The 25,340-nt window shown below is 37.1% G+C and overlaps 1 protein-coding gene across 1 annotated transcript; it reads right to left on the reverse strand.

The window, feature by feature from the left end:
• Positions 1 to 192: 192 nt before the first annotated feature.
• LOC121731399 (glutamate receptor ionotropic, kainate 2-like) lies at positions 193 to 16,504 on the reverse strand. The gene is made up of 9 exons (XM_042120804.1): positions 15,798 to 16,504; positions 12,912 to 13,036; positions 12,735 to 12,828; positions 11,641 to 11,800; positions 8,305 to 8,532; positions 7,111 to 7,219; positions 2,035 to 2,219; positions 408 to 512; positions 193 to 282 (listed from the first exon to the last, which is right to left on the reverse strand). Exons 1-9 carry the CDS (start codon positions 16,502 to 16,504, stop codon positions 193 to 195), a joined length of 1,803 nt encoding a protein of 600 aa, XP_041976738.1.
• Between the last annotated feature and the right edge of the window lie 8,836 nt (positions 16,505 to 25,340).

Raw genomic sequence — 25,340 nt, forward strand, 5'->3', positions numbered from 1 at the left:
ACGTAGGATTTACTTACGACCATAGACTATGTTTTTAGAGATCTTAATTAGTTTACGACCACAGTTTACGACAATATTAAAACTTAAAAGCAATTAGCAAACGTCATTAATAGTTAGACATCAGATAAACTAGCAAAAAATATAACAAAAACATCTGATTAAAATAATATTTAGGCGTACCAGCTTTATTAACTAGATCTTCTTTTCCCGAAAAATTAATACCTCAAATACGAAAGCGATTACCGCAGCTCCCATACCTAATCCGTATATTATGAAAACTCCCTGAAAACACAAAAAAGAAACTATTATGTACAGTACATTTATTATTATTAATATTAATAATTAGCTACAGAGAAGAAGTAATTTACTAGTAATCATTTAGTAATAAATAAATAAAAATTACTAACCACAACCTGACGAAAACTTAAGGGCTCTATATTTTCGACGTCATGTTTCGATCTAGACAATTTTACCTCCAACTGCACTTCAAAGTCCAAATAATTTAAGGCTACCTGAAAAATTACATTTTTTAGGGTTCCGTACCCAAAGGGTAAAAACGGGACCCTATTACTAAGACTTCGTTGTCTGTCCGTCCGTCCGTCCGTCTGTCTGTCTGTCTGTCTGTCTGTCTCCAGGCTGTAACTCAAGAACGGCTATAGCTAGACTTCTGAAATTTTCACAGAATATGTATATATCTGTTGCCGCTATAACAACAAATACTAAAAATAAAATAAAGTTAATAATACTTATTTATGGAGGGCTCCCATACAAGAAACGTGATTTTTTTGGCCTTTTTAGCTCGTAATCAATAATGGTAACAGCTAGGCACTTCAAATTTTCACAAAATCCTTAATTATATTTATACTTTAATAATTAATAATAAAATTAAAATAAAGTAAATACTTAAGGGGGGCTCCCATACAAATAACACAATATTTGTCTACTTTCGCTCTATACCGGTACGGAACCCTGCGTGCGCGAGTCCGAATCGCACTTGGCCGATTTTTACTTATTTATAGAATACCTACTTGTTCTATTTCTTTATGTATTCAAATAAAAATAATTAATAATATAGCAATGGGCCAGGATTCAAAAGAAAAGATGCGATCATGTCTACTTTGAAATATAACAAAAAAAAACGGCCAGGTGCGAGTTGGACTCGCCCATGAAGGGCTCCGCAGCAGCAATATTTATTTCTATGAAATTAAAAGGTTTTTGATTTATTTTTATATTTCAGTTGATTTAGGTAATGAAAGTTAAATTAAGGTATAAGTACCATTTATGACGTATAAAACAAACTACTTGCTAGATCTCGTTCAAACCAATTTTGGTTGGTAGTTCTTATAGTAATGTACATCATATATTTTTTTAGAATTATCATGCCCTTACTTTAGAAGTTAGAGGGGGGGGGGACACATTTTACCACTTTGTAAGAGTCTCTCTCGCAATCTGTTCAGGTTAGAAAAATGATTTGAGAAACCTTAATATGATTTTTGAAGACCTATCCATAGATACCCCACACGCATAGTCTAGATTATTTTTTTTTGTTTCAGTTGTACCTATGGGGACCCCTAAAATTTTTAATATATTTTTCATTTTTGTATCAAAATCTTAATGTGGTTCACAGACTACATCTACATACCAAGTTTCAATAGTAAAGCTCTTATAGTTTCGGAGAATGTGGACGGATGGACGGACGGACGGACGGACGGACGGAGGGATGGACGGATGGACGGATGGACGGATGGACGGATGGACGGACGGATGGACGGACGGACGGACGGACGGACGGACAGACGGACGGACAGACGGACGGACAGACGGACAGACGGACGGACAGACGGACGGACGGATGGACAGACGGACAGACAGACACGATGAATCTATAAGGGTTCCGTTTTTTGCCATTTGGCTACGGAACCGTAAAAAACAATCTAGACTGGATATTGCAGCGGTTATACCTAATAATATGTAATTTAACGCGCTGAAAACGTACACTTTGCTTTTCTGTTAAAAAAACCTGAAAACCCCGACCTGAGTTTCCCATGACAGTATTAGTCCACTCTCGTGTAGCCGTCCAACGAATTCGCTCAGCTTCTCCGTGTAGGGCGAGCTTTTCCGCAGCATCACCACACATTGCTCGTAATAGAAGTTCTCCAACATTATTGTGAAGTCCTTAGACGCTTCCTTCGTTATGTACTCACCGATCGCAAAGTATCCTAAAAACACATTACAGTCACAGAACAACGACATTTTATTATCAGAATGTTAGGTACTTAGGTACTTAATTTGGAGGTTTATAATGTAAGCCATACTCGCTACGGTATACCGGAGAGGTGTGTGCAGTTATGCTTGCGCAGGCGTCACTCAAAAGAATTGATTTTCGATTTTGCGTCGGTCGCCTGGGTAGGCTCAAAAATTGCACAGGTGGCCCTCTTCGGTAGACCGTAGAATGTATGGCTTACCTACATTAGGCTTGACATTAAATTATGATATTATAATATCGACGGGTGAAAGCAGAAGTGGCGTATCTCGAAAAACCCAACTTTACAGTAGAGCCAAAAAACTTTTTTAAAAATTCATAACTTCTATATTTATCAACATAGAACGTTAAAAATTGGAACGTTTTTATATTAATCTGAGGCCTATACGATGAGTTTCTTCAAATTGTTCTAAAGTTGATATTTCATTGATTTTTAACAAGTTACGACAAAATATTTTTTCTATTTTATGCAGCAGAAATGTTGTATCTTTGAGAGGAAATATATAGACAACTTAAAAAAGCTTTTTTTTGAGCGATGGATCTGTCGTATCTCAAATATGACATGCCGCTACAAATTTCATTTCGCCGTATCTTGTTTACTTAATGAAATTGCATTACAACTTTTGGTTTAAGTGCAAAATCGGCGACAGACGTTGTTATAATGGAATGCTGTATCTTAAAGTGAATGAATTGTTTGTTTTGAAAGAATGTAATTATAACATATTATAAGAAATAATACGATTATTTACTGTTATTTGTTTATAATATAAGAAAATAAACAGGGAATTTTACATGTGTGCTGCTGCACGTAATTTCCTGCTGGAAATTACGTGAAAAACGCACGTGGGTGGAAGACTGCCACTCTTTAAGGTGATGAGTGGCAGTCTTACACCGTGAAGAATGATGGCGAAAAGTTGCAGGAGCACTCCCTGTGATACAGCCGATAGAGGAATCAGAGTGCAGCTACATCTCGGCGTGATTCCAGGGGGTCAAGCGTGTTTGAAATACTGTGGCAGTCAACAATTCAAGCGGTTCTTCGTTGGATACGATCCAAAGGGAGTAGTTGGTATTTGGCGCCCCTGTCCAGAGATGAGAAGAGTATTCCATATAAGGCCGAACCTGCGCCTTGTAGAGTTGTAGACGTTAGCCCGGACTGGAATACTGTCTCGCTCTGTTAAAAACACCAAGCTTTTTCGAGGCTAGCTTGGCTTCACTTTTTAGATGACACCGGAACTGGACTTCGCTCGATATGTTTACGCCAAGTATTTCAATGCTGGCGGAGATTGTTAAAGAGGTACCTTGAAAACAAGGAGATATATGACTATTTCTGACTTTTTAGTGGTGAACGCGTAAACTTGTATCTTGGCGGGGTTGAATTGGAATAAGTAACGTCGATCCTATTCAGAGACTTTCTCCTGTGAATTCTCTATTTCAGACACAAGTTCGTTTCGACTCTCAATGACATTTAGAAAAATAAGGGGGGAGCTGGTATATAGGGAATCAACTGTACTATCATTTGCATAGCAATAAATGCCGTTGTTATGTAACATGTCATTGATCTGCTAAGAAAATTGTGACCCATTTGCATAAATTCTCGGGGAGCCTATATTATGGAAGCTTTGATAGCAGCGCTTTTTGCCGTACCCGATCAAAGTTCTTTGTAACGTCCAAACTAACAGCCAATGTCTCTCCCTTCGACTCAATCACCTGAGCCCAACGATGAGTTAGGTACGCCAAGATATCACCAGCCGAGCGACCCTTTCGGAACCCGTACTGTTTGTCGCTTAGTAATCCCAAGCCACCCAGTATCGAAAGAGCTGGCTATTGATAATGGATTCCATAATCTGCGAGAAGACGGAGGTTATTACGATTGGTCTGTAGTTGAAAGGATATGAGCGGTCACCTATTTTGGGGATCGGGTACATCAAAGCTGTCTTGCAAGAAGCCGGGACAATGCCAGAAGTGTAGGAGAAACGGAAAAGACATGTTAAGACCGGAGCCAACTCTGGAGCACACTTTTTCAAAACAATAGAAGCCGGCTCACTCTGCTTTCTACGAGAACGGGTTGGGGTCCTTAGAGAGGAGGAAGGTCGAGTGCGGTGTCCCACAAGGTTCGCGTCTGGATGTTTCTTGCTTCGACTGGGTCCTGCGGTGTGCTCTTCTCTCGGGCATGGTGCTCGTCTGTTACTGCGACCACACCTATGTCTTATTCCGAGAGAAGACCTTCGAGAAGGCTGCGCGGCTGGCTGAGGTGGGAGCATCCCTCATTGTCAGCCGCATAGAGTGGCTTGGGCTTCGGGTACACCTAAGCAAGCCCGAAACCCTACTCTTCCGCGGACCCGGGAGGAGAGGTCCCCCACCCAAAGCACGATTCCTTATCGGAGAGATGGAGGTCAGGATGAGTCCGACGCTTAAATGTCTTGGACTCATCCTGGATGGGAGGTGGACCTTCGGCCCACATTTCTAACAGTTGGACCGAAGGTCGCGAGCGTGGCGTCAGCGCTGGGACGGCTTCTGCCTAATATAGGAGGGCCCAGCAGAGCCTGCAAGCGGCTTTACTCCGGAGTCTGTCGGAGTATAGCCCTGTACGGTGCCCCAATTTGGGCAGATTCCCTCACCGCTAGTAAGAATATATGAGAGGCCCAGCTGCGAAGAGCGCAGCGGGTCTTTGCGGTGAGCGTTCTGGGCGGCAGCCACTGCCCTGGTGGAAAACGCGGCGTGGGAGCTTGTTGCGACGGTCTTTGCCGAGTTGCACCTCCTCGTTTCGGAGAGGTCACGGGGTGAAGACCTACATTGGGAGGAGCTCCGGCGGGTCCGAAAGCTGGGATAGCAGTGGCTGTTGAGGAGGTGGGGTGAGGGCCTGGCGCAGGCCCAGTACGGTTAACGTATTGCTCAGGCTCTGCATCCAGTTCTTGCGGCGCCACAAGAGAAAACCCCTCACCTTCCACCTTGCACAGGTGCTCACTGGACAAGGATGTTTCGGTGCGTACTTGTGCAATGTCGCCAGGAGGGAGCCAACACCAGCCTGCCATGAGTGCGGTGCTGCGGAGGACACGGCCCAGTACACCCTCGAGGTGTGCGTTTGTTGGACCGTGCAGCCCCATGATTTTTGGCGGTGCTTGGGCGGGACCTCTCGCTCTCGAGCATGGTTCGCTGCATGCTCGAGAGCGATGAGGCCTGGCAGGCGGCGGTCCCTTTCTGCGAAACCGTCCTTGCGTGCGAGAGGATGATCCATCCTCCGTTCCGCTCCGCTGGCGTAGGATGGAAGTACAGAGGCGTCGTTACGCGAGCCTCCAAACTTCTGTCTAATCCGGGGCTCCGGGTCAGGGTGGGAACCTGACCGGCTTAGCTAGTCCCGGCGCCGAAGGGAATGCTTCAGTTTGCCAAAGCGTTCCCTTATTTTGGAGGAAGTCCGGTCGTGGAGGGAGTCCTGTGTTAGACATATCCAGGACATCCCTCCGTATACGGCTGAAGACAAACCGCAGGTGGTTTTAGTTTTAGTCCCACATACCCCCGGCGTGCTTCAGCTTAACTGAAGCACACCCTCAACCCGGGGCACCCATGATGGGTTGCCCTGCCCATCAAAAAAAGGCCCACTCTGCTTTCACTACACTTGATTAAGCTTCATTTATGACACGAATAAACGTGCATTGATACAATAGTGTTAAGAATACAGCAACAAAATCGTTTTCTCAAATCGACGCTCGCGCATCAACTAAAAGCCGTTAAGAACGGCGTATAATGAGCGCCGGCGAAGGTATCATAGAGGGGCGGCAGGGAAATAAAATGGCGTTACTTATCTCTGTACACATAACTCAACTATATTCGTCGGTTGTAAGTGTAGGTTTAAGATTAAAATTATGTGTTTAAAATGTAATAACTTTTTCATACCTATGAAATAAGTATGAAAAAAATTGTCGTATCTATAAAAGTACACAACATTTCCCGCAGCGAAATTGTCGTATCCTTGGGAATGTTGTATTTTAGGCGACAGAAATGTCGTAACTCATTCAAATCAAATTCGAGCGTTAAAAAACCTGTGTCGTATCTTTTTCTAATTTCTCACGCATTGTCGTATCTATCTTTTATCCAAAAATTGGAGTTTTTCGTCTAGTTACGACAAATTGTTTTAAGGTCTGTGCTAAAAGGTGGTAAAAATCCATGGTCGTATCTTTACTAGAATTTATCGTAGAAAGACGAGATATAGACTATTCGACGTAGAATTGTTTTTATACAACAATCAATTAAAAAGTGATTTTGGCCAAAATTCAAGTTACGCCACTTCCGCTTTCACCCGTCGATATGTATATCATTATGGCTTTAAGCTAACATTATAATATCAACAGGAAGCTCAATATGAGCTGAGTCGAATTTTGAAGCATAAATGTTAAGTAGTAACCGCCATTTTTCGACCGAAATATTTTACACACGTGGGAGAGCCATGCTTCGGCACGAATGGGCCGTCTCGACCGGAGAAATACCACGTTGTCACAAAAAACCGGCATGAAACAGCGCTTGCGCTGTGTTTCGCCGAGTGAGTGAGTTTACCGGAGGCCCAATCCCCTACCCTATTTCCACCCCTACCCTCCCCTATTCCCTTCCCTTCCCTACCCTCCTCTATTCCTTATTCCCTCTCAAAAGGCCGGCAATGCACCTGCAGCTCTTCTGATGCTGCGAGTGTCCATGGGCGACGGAAGTTGCTTTCCATCAGGTGACCCGTTTGCTCGTTTGCCCCTTTATTTCATTAAAAAAAAACCTTTAGATCAAAAGATTATGATCGTACGTGTAGCCCAGCCCAGTGGCTATAGTACCTACTAGCTCACCTACTTACCTAAATATCAACCTACCTGCTGGTAACTTCTCAATGCTGAAAGCCATGTTTCTCGTAAAACTTTTACGCTGCAACTCTTCGGCTGGATAAGTTTTGAAAAGCCTAAGTAGATCTTTAATTAATGGCTAAAACAAAAAAATATTCTTCCAGATTTTCTTTATCGGGATATGAGCAGTGCCGTTAATAGGGCGGTGCCACCGGTGCCCAGGCACAGGGCGTAGACTCTGAGGGGGCGCAAAAATGGCCAAGCCAGGCAGGAGTAGGTATTATTTTTTCGGTTTGCTTCCGATAATAGTTCCCGCTGCGCCCCTAGAGCACGATTTCAACAGTAAAATAGACATATACATTACTTTGGGTAATATAATAATATCTAAAAAAGCAAGGGCGCAGTTGTAGAAGCTCGCACAGGGCGCAAAAAAGACTTTTTACGGCACTGGAGTCTGGAAATGAGCAGCAGATAATATGGATCGTCCAATGGCAAACAGAAAGTGGCACTTATTGACATTAGATTTTCGCAACACCAGAAAAGTTACAATGACCCTTGACCCTTGATGTGTTATCAAAGAAGTTGATTCCTAGGCAGATGGGGGACCTACGTAGTTTGGTCGCGTTACGACAAACCCAGCCGACAGATCACAATTAACATTAAATTGACATGATCCGACCAAATGACTTTGGTCTGTCAACTGCCTAGGAATCAATTTCCTCGATGGTACTTTTTATGTTTTGCTGGTGTGGTGGTACTCACAAATAGCGCCACATTCCTGCATCGCGCTATCGAAGTTTTCTAGGCGCGTCGATAATCGATATAATATACAAGATGTTAGTGTAAACACCGTTATCCTTGAAACCATCAAATGAGCCCTTCAAAATCAAGTCAAAATGAACAATATTTGTCTATGAGAACAATGCTGGGAACTAAAAAAATCCGTCTATCCGTATGGGTATGCAGACGGCATTTTTTTATGAGTTCCCAGCATTGTTTGTACATAGAAAAAGTTTTTCATTTTGACTCACTTAATGGTTTCAAGGATAACGGTGTTTACACTAACACACTGTATGTAGCTGAAATGTATCACGTGGGCTTCGGCCTGGCCGAGCATGTGGTATGCTTGGTCGGAAGATCTTCCTTTGCGGCCTTCACGCATATATCCCACACTGGTATTCCCCTAACCAACACTCTATGACAGTTAATAAAGAACCTTTCTACCTCTTGCGAAAGCATTAGGGAGAATATCCACGCGTCGTGAGTAGCCCCCCACGTCAGCTCTCTATCGACGATGTCTTCTATGGTATCGATGGATTTCTCATATTTAGGCACTGTGAAGGTGGACGCTAGACCGCCGCTGTAGGCGTTGTCCAAAACCAAGCCGGTCAACATCATCCATCCTATCACATTGCGTATTCGCCACGAGCTGAAACCGTGTTCTGGCTGGGACTGAAAATTACACAAATATTGGTGACATGGCCTTAGAAAGGTGACCTATATGAATGAAATTTTTTTTTTTTTTTTTTTAATGAACTAAGGGGGCAAACGAGCAAACGGGTCACCTGATGGAAAGCAACTTCCGTCGCCCATGGACACTCGCAGCATCAGAAGAGCTGCATGTGCGTTGCCGGCCTTTTAAGAGGGAATAGGGTAATAGGGGAGGGTAGGGAAGGGAAGGGAATAGGGGAGGGTAGGAAAGGGAATAGGGTAGGGGATTGGGCCTCCGGTAAACTCACTCACTCGGCGAAACACAGCGCAAGCGCTGTTTCACGCCGGTTTTCTGTGAGAACGTGGTATTTATCCGGTCGAGCCGGCCCATTCGTGCCGAAGCATGGCTCTCCCACGTATAAAAATACTTGACAGATGTCATCTGTTGTTTTGATACCATGAATGTACTATCAGAGAAGTTGATTACTTGACAGATGGGGGACCTACATAGTTTGGACGCGCGTCAAACACAGCCGACAAAATATTACAATTAACATTAATTGAATAATTGACATAATCCGACCAAATGACGTTGATCTGTCATATTCTGCCTGGAAATCAATTTCCTCAATGGTACCATTAAATCTCAACGGTTGATACATTAGCAATGCCATGCTATTTATCTAATAAAAATCAAATAGAATTAATAGAAATATTATCATTAAAATTGTTCTACGGGAAAGAAAAAACCATTTCTTCACGTAATGTTTTGCCTACTACCTACTTTAAGTCTGTTAACTGCTTTTTAATGGCTTCAAATGTAAATTTTTGGCACATTAGCAATGCTATGATAATAATTATTGCGTAAAAAAGGTAACTGTACTTCATTAGTTACATCGTGCAAGAGCTATTTAAATTTACTTTTTATTAATTTTAAACGCCAAAACCACAGACGTAAAAAAAGTACGGACGTAACCTTCTCTAATCACGAGTGAAGCCTAGTTATGGCCGCCCGTGTAGGACGTGTGCGTGATATGAGGGTTGCCATATAAATCATAAATTTCCCTACTTTTAAATTTTGTAAACTCAGACAAGTTAAATGTATTTTTTATACTTAAACATATTTTTATGTTTTTTTCGCTTCAGAAATGTAAGCGGTTGTTAAAGATGTCATAATGAAAATATTATTTTTATGACACTATAGATAGAAAAAAAAACAGATATTACGTACAGCGAAGTATATTATTTACATAACATTATTAGTAATAATGATTATGTACAAACGTTTACAATAATAAAATTATTACTAGCTATTTGACCGAGCTTTGCTCGGTATTCGATAAAACACGAATAAAATGACATTTTCTAAAAATAATTCCTAGCTAGACAGATTTATCGCCCCCGAAACCTATATAAGAAACCTGTATACGAAAAGATATAAGATACTTAAGTCCCGTAACCCGTTTCATCAAACAATCAAGTAATGTTAAATAAATAATGGCTTGTTAAATCAGTTAACGGCCTGTTAGAGCTATCGAGAGTTCTACCATGCGCTAACGTCAAATCAAATCACCTAACATGGTGTTAAATTTATTCCTGGTCTAGAGGTCCATTCAATATTTTCATTCCTACTAGGTCTCAATGACGCTCGGGTGACTACACCAATAGCACCTTCCCTCCCCTACTACTGAAGGAAATCTAAGACAACAATTTTATCTATGGACGCTTCACACCACGTCAGTCTGACCCCGTGATATGTACCTGAAGGACTTGTGTTACGGGTACCAGACAACGGAAATATATTTAATACTCTTATACTATTAACTATACATATATTTAAGATTTTTATTATATGATACACATATTTAATACACACCCATGACCCAGGAACTTTGAAAACTTTGTTCCGTCGGCAGGATTCGAACCCGCGACCCCCGGCTTGAGCCACCGACAGCCCACCCACTGAGCCACAGAGGTCGTCAAACAACAGTTACCTATATCCACTTTTGTAAATTAAAAGTTCCAACGCCTCACCATTCCTAATACACAAATTGCTGCTATTGTTATTTGATAATGTGATGTACTAACATAGTTTAAGTCTCAATTATATTATTTACTAACACTATGGATTTTTGTTGTGATCCGAAATAAGTTATTATTATTATTATAAATTAAGAAATTAATAGGGGTGTAGACTATTTTTAGAAAATATATTTATTTTACAGATGTACCATCAAGGAAGTTGATTCCTATGCAACTGACAGATCAACGTTATTTAGTCGAATACTTATGTCAATTCAATGTTAATTGTGATCTGTCAGCTGGGTTTGACGTAACGCAACCAAACTACTTATGTCCCCGACTTGCATAGGAATCAACTTCTCTGATAGTACATAAGTATTTTGGTACACCTAAAAATATGTATAAAAAATAAATACACTCTTATTTCAATAAAAAAAATCACTTATTAAATAAAAAAAATATTATAAAGTTATTAAGTAAAATATGTCCATTTTCGGTAATTCTATAATACAAACTCTCAAAAAAACAATAATTTGTATTAGATTTCGTTTACTGTCTACACCCCTATTATTGTATTCCTGCCTAATTACTGGTCAATAGTATGCTAAATACTTACATGACACTAATAAAAGACAATAAAATTAATTATTTGATTATTTAAAAATAATTTAAAATTTTCCCCGGTTTGGGGAAAATTTCCCCACTTTGTTATAGACATTACTGACCTGTTGAAGTTGAATTAATATTTACATTATTTTATCAAAATACTTTAAAAATATGTTATCTTACCTATGAAATATTATTCCTTGATGTTTTTTGTGTAAGGTTGTATTGTTCTTGCACCATTTTACTACACAAGATGGCATATTTATTTTTATTTATGAATGACAAAGATGTGTCACCGCGATGCAGTCTAATTGCGTAATGGCGGTACGATCGGCTTATTACAGTGCTAGTGTTTGTGCAAGATGTGTACATATGATCGCCTGGGCTTATTAAGGGTGCTTCACTCATTTCTTAATGGCGATCCGTCCGTATTTTTTTTACGTCCGTGGCCAAAACATCGTTTTTAAGCATATTAAGTAGGTGACCAAAAAAATTACAAACCTGTGTTATCATTATACCAAAAGTGGTAAAGAATATTTTGTGGCCCGAAAAGCCTTGGGCAACAAATAAAGCTAGAGATGCATATACGAACGTCAGGAACAACCCTATCCACATGTAGAGACTGAAAGGGAGAAGGGGCATCTCCCAACTAGCCAGTAATCTGAAAACCGGCCTTAAGTCAAAATAACAAGCAAATTGTTGTATTCCACGACTTACAAGTTATATAGAGTACTTACCAACTCAATACCTACATACCTACGAGTTAATTCTATGCCTACGAATACAATAAGTAAGAAATTGTAAGTACTTTTACTTAGTTGTACCTACTCTAGTTGTACCTACTATCTAATGCTTTCAGGTGCCCCTGAAAGCATTAGAAGTAGTATTTAGTAGTATTTAGTAAATACCTAAATATTTATGCGCCTGAAAATACTCAAGTAAGGAAAAATCTTAGGTACTTATCTGGTAATTAGGTTGTTACTTCAAATCATAAACATAATTTCTAGGCAAGATTTTTGTTACAAATTAAGTGATAGTGAAGCACATTAGGAACAAAGAGAATGTCATATACTACGTAACAATTAGGAATGGGCATTGTCCAAAAAAAATCAGATGTACTTTTTATATTTTTTTTCGTTAAAATAGGGTATTTTAAGAATATAAATTAAATAATTTTGAAATTCATTGGCTAGTTTTTTCTCAATAAATTTTTAAAGTTTCGCTCTGACGTCATCATCGGCGGCCAATAATTGACCTCTGCAGTATGTTTTTTCCTTTCAATCTTATTTATAATGACTGGTTCTTCAAATGCAAGTTCTCATTATGTGAAAGCTGATACGAGAAGCTTACCAAAAGTTCGAAACGTAATGTTGGTCGAATTTATTGCTAATTTAACGCCATTGAAAGTCAAACAAAGGTTAAACATATTTGTTCAAAAATATAAGTAAGTAATGGGTATTTTTTTTCGTTTATATATAGAAAAACGATCACTGACCTTATTCCTCGAAATGTTTTTGTAATGAGCAAAATTAAAAAAAAAAATGGACAATCACCATTAGGAAAAAAAACAATAAGAAGGTGGTGATACTATTTACCTAGGCGACGGCACTATGCAAGTTATAGCAGTTCGTATAATAGGACATGAAAAGTCCATCTCAACGTATTCTTCAAACCAGGAATATAGAGCAGCTGAAAAGAGATTTTAATTAAGTTGATTCAATACACACGATTATATATATTTTGAAGCCTATGTGTTTGTGTAAAGGACTTACTTATTCCCAAGTCGGCTCTATCTTCGAAAACGTTTCCTATGACGCCGACACCTGTGAGATTTTCGTATATTTCCCCCCACTCGTGCTCATCATCCCTTACTATTTTTACGGTGCAGTTTATCCATCTGTAATTGTTTGGCGATAAAGACTATTTTAAAAATTCCAGGAGACATAAATAGAAAGGAGGTAACTAACTATAATAATGATCGTCTTTAATTCACTCTTTATTTATTACTAGAGTTCGCCCAGTGGTCGAAATTCGACCTTACTTGCAACGACACTACTAGCTATATTTTGTAAAAAATATTGACTTCATCATAGTTTTTTTCAATTCTTGTCTCTGATCTCAGACTGGCCGTTTAAGCATTGTCTAATAGTATCTAAAATTAAATAAAAAAAAACAATAATCCATTTTCAATTTGTCAACTTGTTGTCAACAGACTTCAACCATAAATAAAAGAGTATAATTCGTATGTATAGGCTTGTCACTCAAAAATCTGTCATTTTTCTTAGTAGTAGTGTCGTAGTGTGTGTAACGATTTATTTGTTAAAAATATATATGATAAAGGCATTATTTTAAAATAATATTAGCTCGATGCACTCCTTCACCATAATTATAAACTATAACTGTGCGAAATTTCATGCACCTACGTTTCCCCATTTTTCGTAAAAAGGGTTACAAAATTTTTCTCTCACGTATTAATATATAGATTTCGAGAGTCCCAATAATTCCAAGTTGAAATAAGTAACATTTTTGTCAACAACCAACCAACCTATAAGCATCACAATTATATTTAAGCCTTTTCTTGGTAACTTCAGGAAAAGTCAATTTGTAATTATCTATACGTGCTGGTCACTCAAAAGTGCAAGTAAAATATGACCTCTGTGGCTCAGTGGGTGGGCTGTCGGTAGCTCAAGCCAGGGGTCACGGGTTCAAATCCCACCGACGGAACAAAAAAGTTTTCAAAGTTCCTGGGTCATGGATGTGTATTAAATATGTGTATCATATAATAAAAATCCATACTAATATTATAAATGCGAAAGTATCTCTGTCTGTCTGTCTGTCTGTCTGTCTTGCTTTCACGCCAAAACTACTGAACCGATTGCAATGAAATTTTGTATACAGTTATTCTAGAGTCTGAGAAAGGACATAGGCTACATTTTGATGTGGGAAAATATCTTATTTCCATGAAAATATCGATGAAAATGAATTCGCATTGCGCGTGGCCAGCGCTCATCCCGGGGGTCCTGGGTTCGAGTCCCGCAGGCGGAACAAAAAGTTTTCAATGTTCCTGGGTCTTGGATGTGTATTAAAATAAAATTTCAAAAATCTTAAACATATTTTATGTATAATATTATAAAATCCATACTAATATTATAAATGCGAAAGTATCTCTGTCTGTCTGTCTGTCTTGCTTTCACGCCAAAACTACTGAACCGATTGCAATGAAATTTTGTATACAGTTATTCTAGAGTCTGAGAAAGGATTTTCAATGTTCCTGGGTCTTGGATGTGTATTAAAATAAAATTTCAAAAATCTTAAACATATTTTATGTATAATATTATAAAAAATCCAGAAATATATCGATGCAATGAACATTTTAGTTCTAATACGATTCAACAGATGGCGTTTTATTTTTTACTTTATTGTAACACTAGCTGTTGCCCGCGACTTCGTCCGCGTGGACTTTAGTTTATAGCGCGCGGTGTCAACAAAATGTGTGTCAAATTTAAAAACTTTTTAAAACCCTGGTAAGTGGTACCCCTCTTAGGGCCGCGCTACACCGGAATGGCAGCGCTGAAAGTGCTCGCCTCGCCGCGCGCCGCTGCCATTCCGGTGTAGCGCGGCCCTTAATTAATCAAAATACCCAAAAACAGCTGTGCAGTGTGCACATAATCCATACTAATATTATAAATGCGAAAGTATCTCTGTCTGTCTGTCTGTCTGTCAGTCTCGCTTTCACGCCAAACGCCAAAAGTATCTCTGTATGTCTGTCTGTCTGTCTGTCTGTCAGTCTCGCTTTCACGCCAAACGCCAAAACTACCGAACCGATTGTAATGAAATTTCATATACAGATAGTCTAAAGCCTGAGAAAGGACATAGGCTACTTTTTTACTGGAAAAAAGGGTTGTAAGGGGGTGAAAATGCGTAAATTTATTCAAATTAAGTTAGTTCCAACAGTTCATAATAGATGGCGCCGTGCGTCTTCTACATCGCGCTGACGCTTGCTCAAAAGTCTTTCTATAAGACGTGGTATCATCTTACATTTAAGTTTCGATTTTTTTCGATTGTTATATCTATTCTACGGTATTAAATAAGTCAGTACTTTATCTGTTCAGTGACGTAACCTTAAATCTATCAATGATAAATAGTTTATGGGTAAAGTTGTGTAATTGGAGGGCTAAATAAGCTTTAAAATTTGGCATAAAATATAAAGTTTAATATAAAAAAATGAAATACTTATTGTGTGCACACTGCACAGCTGTATTGATTTAAGGGGTACCAGGGTTTTTTTATAAAAGCTTTTGACACCAATTTTGTTGACATCGCGCGCTATAAACTGAAGTCCACGCGGATGAAGTCGCGGGCAACAGCTAGTCTTAAATATATGTAAGTATAGTATAAAAAGTATTAAATATATTTCCGTTGTCTGGTACCCGTAACACAAGTCCTTCAGGTACTTAGCACGGGGCCAGCCTGACGTGGTGTGAAGCGTCCATAGATATTATATTATGTTATTATAAAAGGTGAAAATATAGCAATTGATTTTTTTTTCCGTTTCCTACATCCTGGAGCTGATTTTAACTTTAAAGTCAGATAAATTAATAATTATAATGGTTTCTAAGTATAACAGCGCAGTCAAAATACTGAAGCATGTACTCTACCTGCAAAATTCGTCAACGATTCTCATTTCCATTCCATCACGACCTAGAGGTGCAAGACCGGTATCTAAATCTAAAAGCACATAGGGCTTGTACGTGAATGCTGCCACTTTCACTTCTTTCCCTTGCAAATTCGCCATATCGTGTGGAAATAGGTTTTCATTTTTATCGAATTTACAGGTACAGGAGTTCCATTTATCCAGATATAGAGCCTGTTCAGTGTCAGTAGTCCCATAATATTTATGGGTTACCAAATCATATGTAATACAATGTTCTTCAGAAGCCAATATCAGTAAGATGTTAGCTATGAAACTGGTCTCTTTCATCGTTAAAATTTCCAAGAGTTCATCGTTGCTTTCTTTGTATGTCACATCGGGTATTGGTAGGATAATAATCTTTCTTTCACTTCGCCTAGTATTCCCTAAATGTATATTTTGATCTAGGATAGTCATGAACCGTTTTGGATCTTTCATTTGAACGATATAGTCTGAGCAGCCCGCTTCGGAAGCTTCTAGCATCTTCTGAGGTAGAGTATCATTGCAACTTTTGTCGTTTTCTTGAGGCTCAATATACATGAAATTATTTGGTAATTTAACATCAAAAGGATATTCAGATACTACTGTAATACAGTATGATGCAAGTAAGTATTCTTTGACGATTGTATGCAATAGAATTTCGATTGGTAAAAGTGTTTGTTGTAACAATAACATAATGAACTACTCACAATATGCCTTATCGTGCTGAAAACCTTATGAAGAATAGTTTTATGATCCACAAAATGATTTTGATTAGGTAAGCGTAAGTTATTATAGCGACGAAGGTTTTAGGGTTCCTCATTACCAAACGAAAAATTTTAAAGGAAAATATAAGGTAAAAACCGGCCAAGTGCTTGTCGCGCCACACGCAATATAGGGTTCCGTAGTAAGTACCGCTAGTTTTTGATAATTTTTGTATGGTCAATGAACGATGAAATGAAATTTCGTGTTAATTACACTACTGACAACATCATCTCAGTTATGTTCAAAGGTATTTGAACGAAAAGTTCCTGTACACTTCGCCAAATATCTACATTTTTTTTAGTTAATCGACTATAACTCATAAACTTATGAAGTCTTCTTAGTTCTTAGCCGTGATAGTTTTCCCTTTAACTACTTATACTATTATCTAATTATGTGCTTTAGCTTCAGTATATTTCCTATTCCCGTGATTATTTTCACATTTTCACAAGCACAGAAGCAACCGTTTAGCTGGTAGGGTTTAACTGGACTCTACCGATTTTTTCCAAATACCAAGTACCAAGTTAAAAGTTCACCAAATACCAAGAAATAGCAGAGCAATGCGCATGTTTAGGCAATATACTTTCCCTTAAAATAATTGCTTATCTAATCATTAATGCATCTTACTTTCTACTCTCTATGTGACATTACGTTTTATACAGTAGCATTAGATTCACTGCATTTAGATTTTATAATAGTACTGAACCAGCACTTAAACATTATTTTACTATGACATTACTAATGAGGATGAAAGAAATTATTATTTTTAGGTCGTGGAATATGTTGAGTTAATTATTTCTTTTACCAAGTTTCATTCACCTTGCATTAAAAGATATAAATTAAAACTTAAAGATAGTTAAGTATAATAATTATCTCTCAAAGAGATATCCATACTTACTTACTAATATTATAAAAGCGAAAGTGTGTCTGTCTGTCCGTCTGTCTGTCTGTCTGCCTGTTACCTCTTCACGCGCGAACCGCTGAACCGATTTTGCTGAAATTTGGCATGGAGATACTTTGAGTCCCGAGAAAGGACATAGGATAGTTTTTATTCCGGAAAAATGTACGTTTCCCGCGCGATAAACGAATTTTGGCGCAAACGAGTTGCGGGCGTCATCTAGTTAATCATAAGTCATAATTAACTCATAACTAATTAGAAATCAGAGTTGGGCAAAAAGTAATTAGATTAACGATTACACAATTACAAATACATTGTAGTTGTTAATCTGATTACAAAATAATCAGATTGATGAAGTAATTGTGCACCTGAAATTAACCAGTAGTTGATTCGAATGTAATTGGAATAAATTTTATTCTAATTACAATTTAATCAGATTACTTGTAATTTAAATACATGGAATTACTTTTTTTTTCATAATGATAAGTCCTAGACCCTAGTTTAACGTCGGTGTATCCTGGATTGACATTTCACAATAGGACTTCCCATTTCGTAAAATAATCACAAATATTACATATTATCTCAGAAATATTTTTTTTTTTATGAAATAAGGGGGCAAACGAGCAAACGGGTCACCTGATGGAAAGCAACTTCCATCGCCCATGGACACTCGCAGCATCAGAAGAGCTACAGGTGCGTTGCCGGCCTTTTGAGGGAATAGGGTAATAGGGGAGGGTAGGGATGGGAAGGAAAGGGAATAGGGGAGGGTAGGGAAGGGAATAGGGTAGGGAATTGGGCCTCCGGTAAACTCACTCACTCGGCGAAACACAGCGTAAGCGCTGTTTCACGCCGGTTTTCTGTGAGAACGTGGTATTTCTCCGGTCGAGCCGGCCCATCCGTGCCGAAGCATGGCTCTCTCAGGTATATTTAAATTGTGGTTCGAATAAAGGTGAATGGCAGGATCCATACAGCATAATTTTGTTGTTGTTTTTCAACAGAATTTTTACTATGTACACACAACAGAATTTTTATTATGGCAATTAGACTATCTATTTTGATAAACTTATCTAAATAGGTATTTATAATGTAGATCTATCAGAATCTGATGGCGATTTTTAGCAGCAGATTATCAAAAAATATCCTTGATCATTAGATAGTTTTTTATATTTGCATGTTTCACACAGAATCAGGTGCTATAAGAAAAAAAAGGATCAAAATGTTTTATTCCAATTACCCCGGTATTGCTAGAGTCAATACTCAATTTACTTTCTCACTTTTTCTGGTAGACCTATCATTTTATGTTATATTTTTTTAATGTTGCCATAAGTAAAATACTTAATAAATACTGAAGTTATTATAGAAACGTTTATTATGAATTATTATTAAACTCTTATTTACTTATATCTCATAATGAAAAGAATATATTACATAAAATCACATTACATTGTACATATTATAAATGTATATTTTGTTCTAATTTTTTCCATCGATATTTTTTCTTGTCATGGCAATCAGTTAATGAGGCCATTTATAAAGAAGAAGAAGAAGACAGATGAAGAAAATCATTAGAAAATCTCAAATCTCAATATTCAATAATCCACTAATCTCAACTTGAACCAAAGATTATGAAACCCGCGGTAGTAATTATTATAATATTATTCTCTTTGTATGAAACCAATAATCAACATCCAACACAATCAACGGTAGCAGCATGTACCTATTAATTTGTTTGGGTAGCAGTTGTGAGTTGTGACTTGTGATTGTCAGTTATTTTCTGTTGTTTTCAAATTGAGAACTGAGAACAATGAGTTTCTAAAATACTAACATAGAATATCATTGACTGAGAAGGCCTGCTTTATGCGACGAGAGTAAAGATCTTGTGAATATTAATCGACTGTGGATATATCTTGGATATTATGTAGGTAAGTAGTTTACTTCAAATAATATATTTTACGTGTTAGCCTAACCATGAACTTTTTATTAAATTTTAAGTGTTGAAATGTTTTCCTTTCATTTTAAACCATGAAACTAATCTAGCAAAGTACCTATTATTAAGGAAAAAGTAGGGAATAATTAACAATACTTCTAATCACTATCATTATTTCCAGATTACACCTACTGATCATATTTGCCATGCATGCTGGCAACTTGCGTATTATGCATCTACTGAAAATATGTCCAGCAGCAGCAGCGGTTGGCCATCATAATATCTGTGTTGTATCATGTGGATTATCCATAGTAATGCAAATCGATGCAGAATTTTAATTGAAGGGACAAATGAAGAACAACAAAGAGTGGCTTCTATAGTATCTTCTTGGATTCAAGCACGAGAGGTAAACAAACAACCAAACAAATATTTATTTTCACATAAAAATTTTACAGGATATTCTTACACAATCACTGATCTCCATACTAGGATTCCCTGTGTTGTGGAGACCAGTAAGGTATTAAAATAAATTTATATGTAGTACCATCACTAGTGTTTCTTAATTCATTATTGCAGTAGGAAATAAAGTAATTTATTTCCTAAGCGTGATACCGGATTCATGGCAAGCTTTTCTCTAATTATATTTTTATTTTAGCTTTGGTCTCAAGATGAAGAACCAGAATAGTCCAAGTAATTGAGGACTTTCAACCTGAATATATGGAATCAGCTTTAATGTGTACTGTATGTGACCAGTCTGGACACCATAACTTCAGACTTAGAGTGGAATCCTGAAAACATTACTCGTTTGCTGGAGCAACAAGAGGTATATAGTTTAAACTCTAATCTAATAATCAAATTAACGTATGTCAGTGTTTAATTTGTTTTTTACTATTGTTGTTTTGATATCTGTCCATCTCATCAAATGATTTATTTACAGATGTCATCTATGAATGAAGTTTCTGGAGTTTGTTGGAACCAAGTTCGAGACATAAGGTCAGATATTCCAGAAGCTGATGAAAGATCCCAACAAAATATAGTGTTGTTCAATATAAGAAGAGCAGCTGAAACACCAGGACATTGCGTTTTTCAAGAATGCATGAATCCTGAGCAAAATGTTGTGCCTCGAGTTGCCTGTGCCTGTGTTGTGTTGTTGTGCTTTAAGCTAAAAAAAGTCCTGCCATTTAACTGCCAACAAAATAAGTTTTTCCAGAAGGAAAAACTTATTTTGTATTTATTGTAACAGAAAGAAAAATGAATGGTCAGGTCACTATCAAAAGCTATTGCTGTTACTGCATTGTAGGCTTAAGAACAGTGGGATGCTGCTCACATGTTTATGAGCATCATTTGGTACCTAAGCTATGCTCGCCATGAGGGTACTCCTGCCCCTGCCCCTATCTTAGATAAATATAATTGTAATAAGAATAATTATTAAGTTATAAATTATGATAAAGTTTTTCTTAAAAAAAAGTGTTGTTTTATTATCTGTGTATGTAGTACTTATATCTTAATGCCTGCACCCGAACCTTTTGTAATCTACAAACGTAGCGTACAAGCACAAAACAGCATAATATGATTATAGGTAAGGAAATGCTTAAGCAGCTCCGTAGTCTACAAAAATTATTATGAATGCCTTGCACAAACAAAGGGATTATGGTGTCCTGCAGACGAAGAGGAAATTTTGTGTTCAGCTCTCACTTAACATACAAAACACAACAGCTGAAGCTGTCATTTAACACTATTTTTATGAGAGTGTAGTATTTCCCCGGTTACCGCTGTCCATTTTGACTGCAGGTCTAGCAGCTTGGCACTACCACTATTAAACTTCATAATTAAGTATTGAATTGTTGCACTATACTTTTATACTGTACCTAAAGGTATGTCCAAGTTCATTCCACTGAGTGGATACCATCCTCATCTCAAATTATCTTCGGACTGTTATTATGTAGAACGGTAAAAATATGTAAAGTAGGTATGTTGAATTTATGAATATACTTAATTATTTTTAAAACATTAATTATTTACATTTTACGAAAACTATAAGTACTGATACACACTGTAGGTCAATAATGTTTTTTTTAATAATATTGTAATGAGTATATAATATAATTAGGTAAGTAAGTAAGTATAAGTAATAATATCATAGCTGTAGGTAGGTACATAACCTCAAAATTTCAAACAAAACTGGCTATTACTTTTATGTCCCAAGTTTTAAAATCTATACTTACTTAAAGTATTTAAATATACTTATTATAAATTATAAATACGAAAGTGTGTCTGTCTGTCGTTCTATCTGTCTGACCTCTTCACGCCTAAACCACAGAAAGAAAAGGCTTTTTCTTGGTAAAGTAAATGTTTTTATTTTTCTTAGAGAATGTCATAAGTACTTCATGTTGTATTACTTATTTGTATGATATTATAAATTATTATTTACATTTTCCACTTCTTGTATCGATCTGATGGGCATATTTAACGCTTTATTTACCTATACCTACAGTAATTCCCTAAAAATAATACCTCTAGCACGGACGTAAAAAAAATAACCTCTAGATAGTAGATACAGTACTCTGTTTTTAACCCCTGACAGTTGACACTGTAATCACGGACGTAAAAAAAATACGGACGGATCGCCATTAAGAAATGAGTGAAGCACCCTTAATAAGCCCAGGCGATCATATGTACACATCTTGCACAAACACTCGCACTGTAATAAGCCGATCGTACCGCCATTACGCAATTAGACTGCATCGCGGTGACACGTCTTTGTCATTCATAAATAAAAATAAATATGCCATCTTGTGTTGTAAAATGGTGCAAGAACAATACAACCTTACACAAAAAACATCAAGGAATAATATTTCATAGGTAATATAACATATTTTTAAAGTATTTTGATAAAATAATGTAAATATTAATTCAACTTCAACAGGTCAGTAATGTCCATAACAAAGTGGGGAAATTTTCCCCAAACCGGGGAAAATTTTAAATTATTTTTAAATAATCAAATAATTAATTTTATTGTCTTTTATTAGTGTCATGTAAGTATTTAGCATACTATTGACCAGTAATTAGGCAGGAATACAATAATAGGGGTGTAGACAGTAAACGAAATCTAATACAAATTATTGTTTTTTTGAGAGTTTGTATTATAGAATTACCGAAAATGGACATATTTTACTTAATAACTTTATAATATTTTTTATATTTAATAAGTGATTTTTTTAATTGAAATAAGAGTGTATTTATTTTTATACATATTTTTAGGTGTAACAAAATACTTATGTACTATCAGAGAAGTTGATTCCTATGCAAATCGGGGACCTAAGTAGTTTGGTTGCGTTACGTCAAACCTTGCTGACAGATCACAATTAACATTGAATTGACATAAGTATTCGACCAAATAACGTTGGTCTGTCAATTGCATAGGAATCAACTTCCTTGATGGTACATCTGTAAAATAAATATATTTCCTAAAAATAGTCTACACCCCTATTAATTTCTTAATTTACAAAAGTGGATATAATTGTTGTTTGACGACCTCTGTGGCTCAGTGGGTGGGCTGTCGGTAGCTCAAGCCGGGGGTCGCGGGTTCGAATCCTGCCGACGGAACAAAAAGTTTTCAAAGTTCCTGGGTCATGAGTGTGTATTAAATATGTGTATCATATAATAAAAATCTTAAATATATGTATAGTATAACAGTATTAAATATATTTCCGTTGTCTGGTACCCTTAACACAAGTCCTTCAGGTACTTAGCACGGGGTCAGACTGACGTGGTGTGAAGCGTCCATAGATAAAATTGTTGTCTTAGATTTCCTTCAGTAGTAGGGGAGGGAAGGTGCTATTGGTGTAGTCACCCGAGCGTCATTGAGACCTAGTAGGAATGAAAATATTGAATGGACCTCTGGACCAGGAATAAATTTAACACCATGTTAGGTGATTTGATTTGACGTTAGCGCATGGTAGAACTCTCGATAGCTCTAACAGGCCGTTAACTGATTTAACAAGCCATTATTTATTTAACATTACTTGATTGTTTGATGAAACGGGTTACGGGACTTAAGTATCTTATATCTTTTCGTATACAGGTTTCTTATATAGGTTTCGGGGGCGATAAATCTGTCTAGCTAGGAATTATTTTTAGAAAATGTCATTTTATTCGTGTTTTATCGAATACCGAGCAAAGCTCGGTCAAATAGCTAGTAATAATTTTATTATTGTAAATGTTTGTACATAATCATTATTACTAATAATGTTATGTAAATAATATACTTCTCTGTACGTAATATGTGTTTTTTTTTCTATCTATAGTGTCATAAAAATAATATTTTCATTATGACATCTTTAACAACCGCTTACATTTCTGAAGCGAAAAAAACATAAAAATATGTTTAAGTATAAAAAATACATTTAACTTGTCTGAGTTTACAAAAAAAAGTAGGGAAATTTTACAAATTTATGATTTATATGGCAACCCTCATATCACGCACACGTCCTACACGGGCGGCCATAACTAGGCTTCACTCGTGATTAGAGAAGGTTACGTCCGTACTTTTTTTACGTCCGTGACTGTAATAATATTAGAGTAATTAGTCGAAACCAAAGTATTCAATTACAAAAGAACTTAATTTCAAATTAATTAGATTTCTTTGAAATTGGATTACATAGGAATCAATTGCTTTGTGTAATTCTATATTTAAATTTGAAAGTATTTGAATTACAATGTAATTAGAATAAAATGTATTCTAATTACTTTGCAATTAGATTGCTAATTAGATTAACCAGTATTTCAATTATGCCCAACTCTGTTAGAAATATATGATTGAATGATTCATTCGTCAATTAGGCGCTTCTTATGCAGAGATCTCAAAGACATTGCAATGATATACATATGTATAATATATAAGTGATTATTATAACTCAAACTCCAAACCAGAGGACTATTTAATTACTTAATTTTGTACATCGATCTAGGAATACAGATATCATAAAATAGTTTTGTAATATTCAAAATAAAGTTCTGTATCTTGTCTCTACGACTATAAATAAATAAAATACACTACTTTATATGTCAAATATTTCGTGGCAAGGATACGGTAATCTATCGGCATTACGTATTCCTCAGGTCATGATATTTAATGAAATAATACCTATTGACTATCAATGTTTACAGCCAATAAGCGCTTCAAAGAAATTTATGATGCGTAATTGTAGACCTAATACTACATTATGCCGTTAACATACAACTTGTTTATTGAAAAACATTAGATAATAGTGCTATTAATAATGCTGTAACAGCTTTTTACAGTAAAATAAACTGCTAATGTATCTACTAACATCGATAACACTAATGACTGTGCGTTCACGTTTAGAATACTGTACTAGGTAAGGCTGGTTTTATAGTAGAGCGTTTCGCAGCGCCGTTGGAGCGCGCGCGTTCGAAGCTGTAACAAACGTATGGACGAACGGCGCTGCTCAAGCGCGCGGACTTTAAAACGCAACTACTACCCCCATACATATTCGAACGCGCGGCGCTCCAACGGCGCTGCGAAACGCTCTACTATAAAACCAGCCTAAGGCGCCACGTTTAAAAATATTAAAAGATTCTTACTACCTACCATTCATAAAATATTTTTAATGTCCAAGACATAAAAGGAGATTTTAGAGTGTTCCTATACCTTCCTAAAGTGACACCGCGCCGGCTGAAACAGGCGCGGTCGCAGCCAGAAATTTGGGGGGGGGGGGGGTCACGGTTCTGGGTTAACAGCTGTCTAATTTAGGACGCAGTGGTAGTTATAGCTATGTGGGGATAGCTAGATTTTTTTTATTATTTGGCAAGATTTAGAGATTTTTCAATTTGACCTTAGGTATTGGGGGGGACCGCGCCTGGGCTGAAAGCTGATGAGAAATTATGTTTAGCCGAAGTTTCGTAGGTCTTTAACTTCGTGG

The sequence above is a fragment of the Aricia agestis genome, chromosome 10, assembly GCF_905147365.1.
Source record: "Aricia agestis chromosome 10, ilAriAges1.1, whole genome shotgun sequence".
NCBI lineage: Eukaryota > Metazoa > Arthropoda > Insecta > Lepidoptera > Lycaenidae > Aricia > Aricia agestis.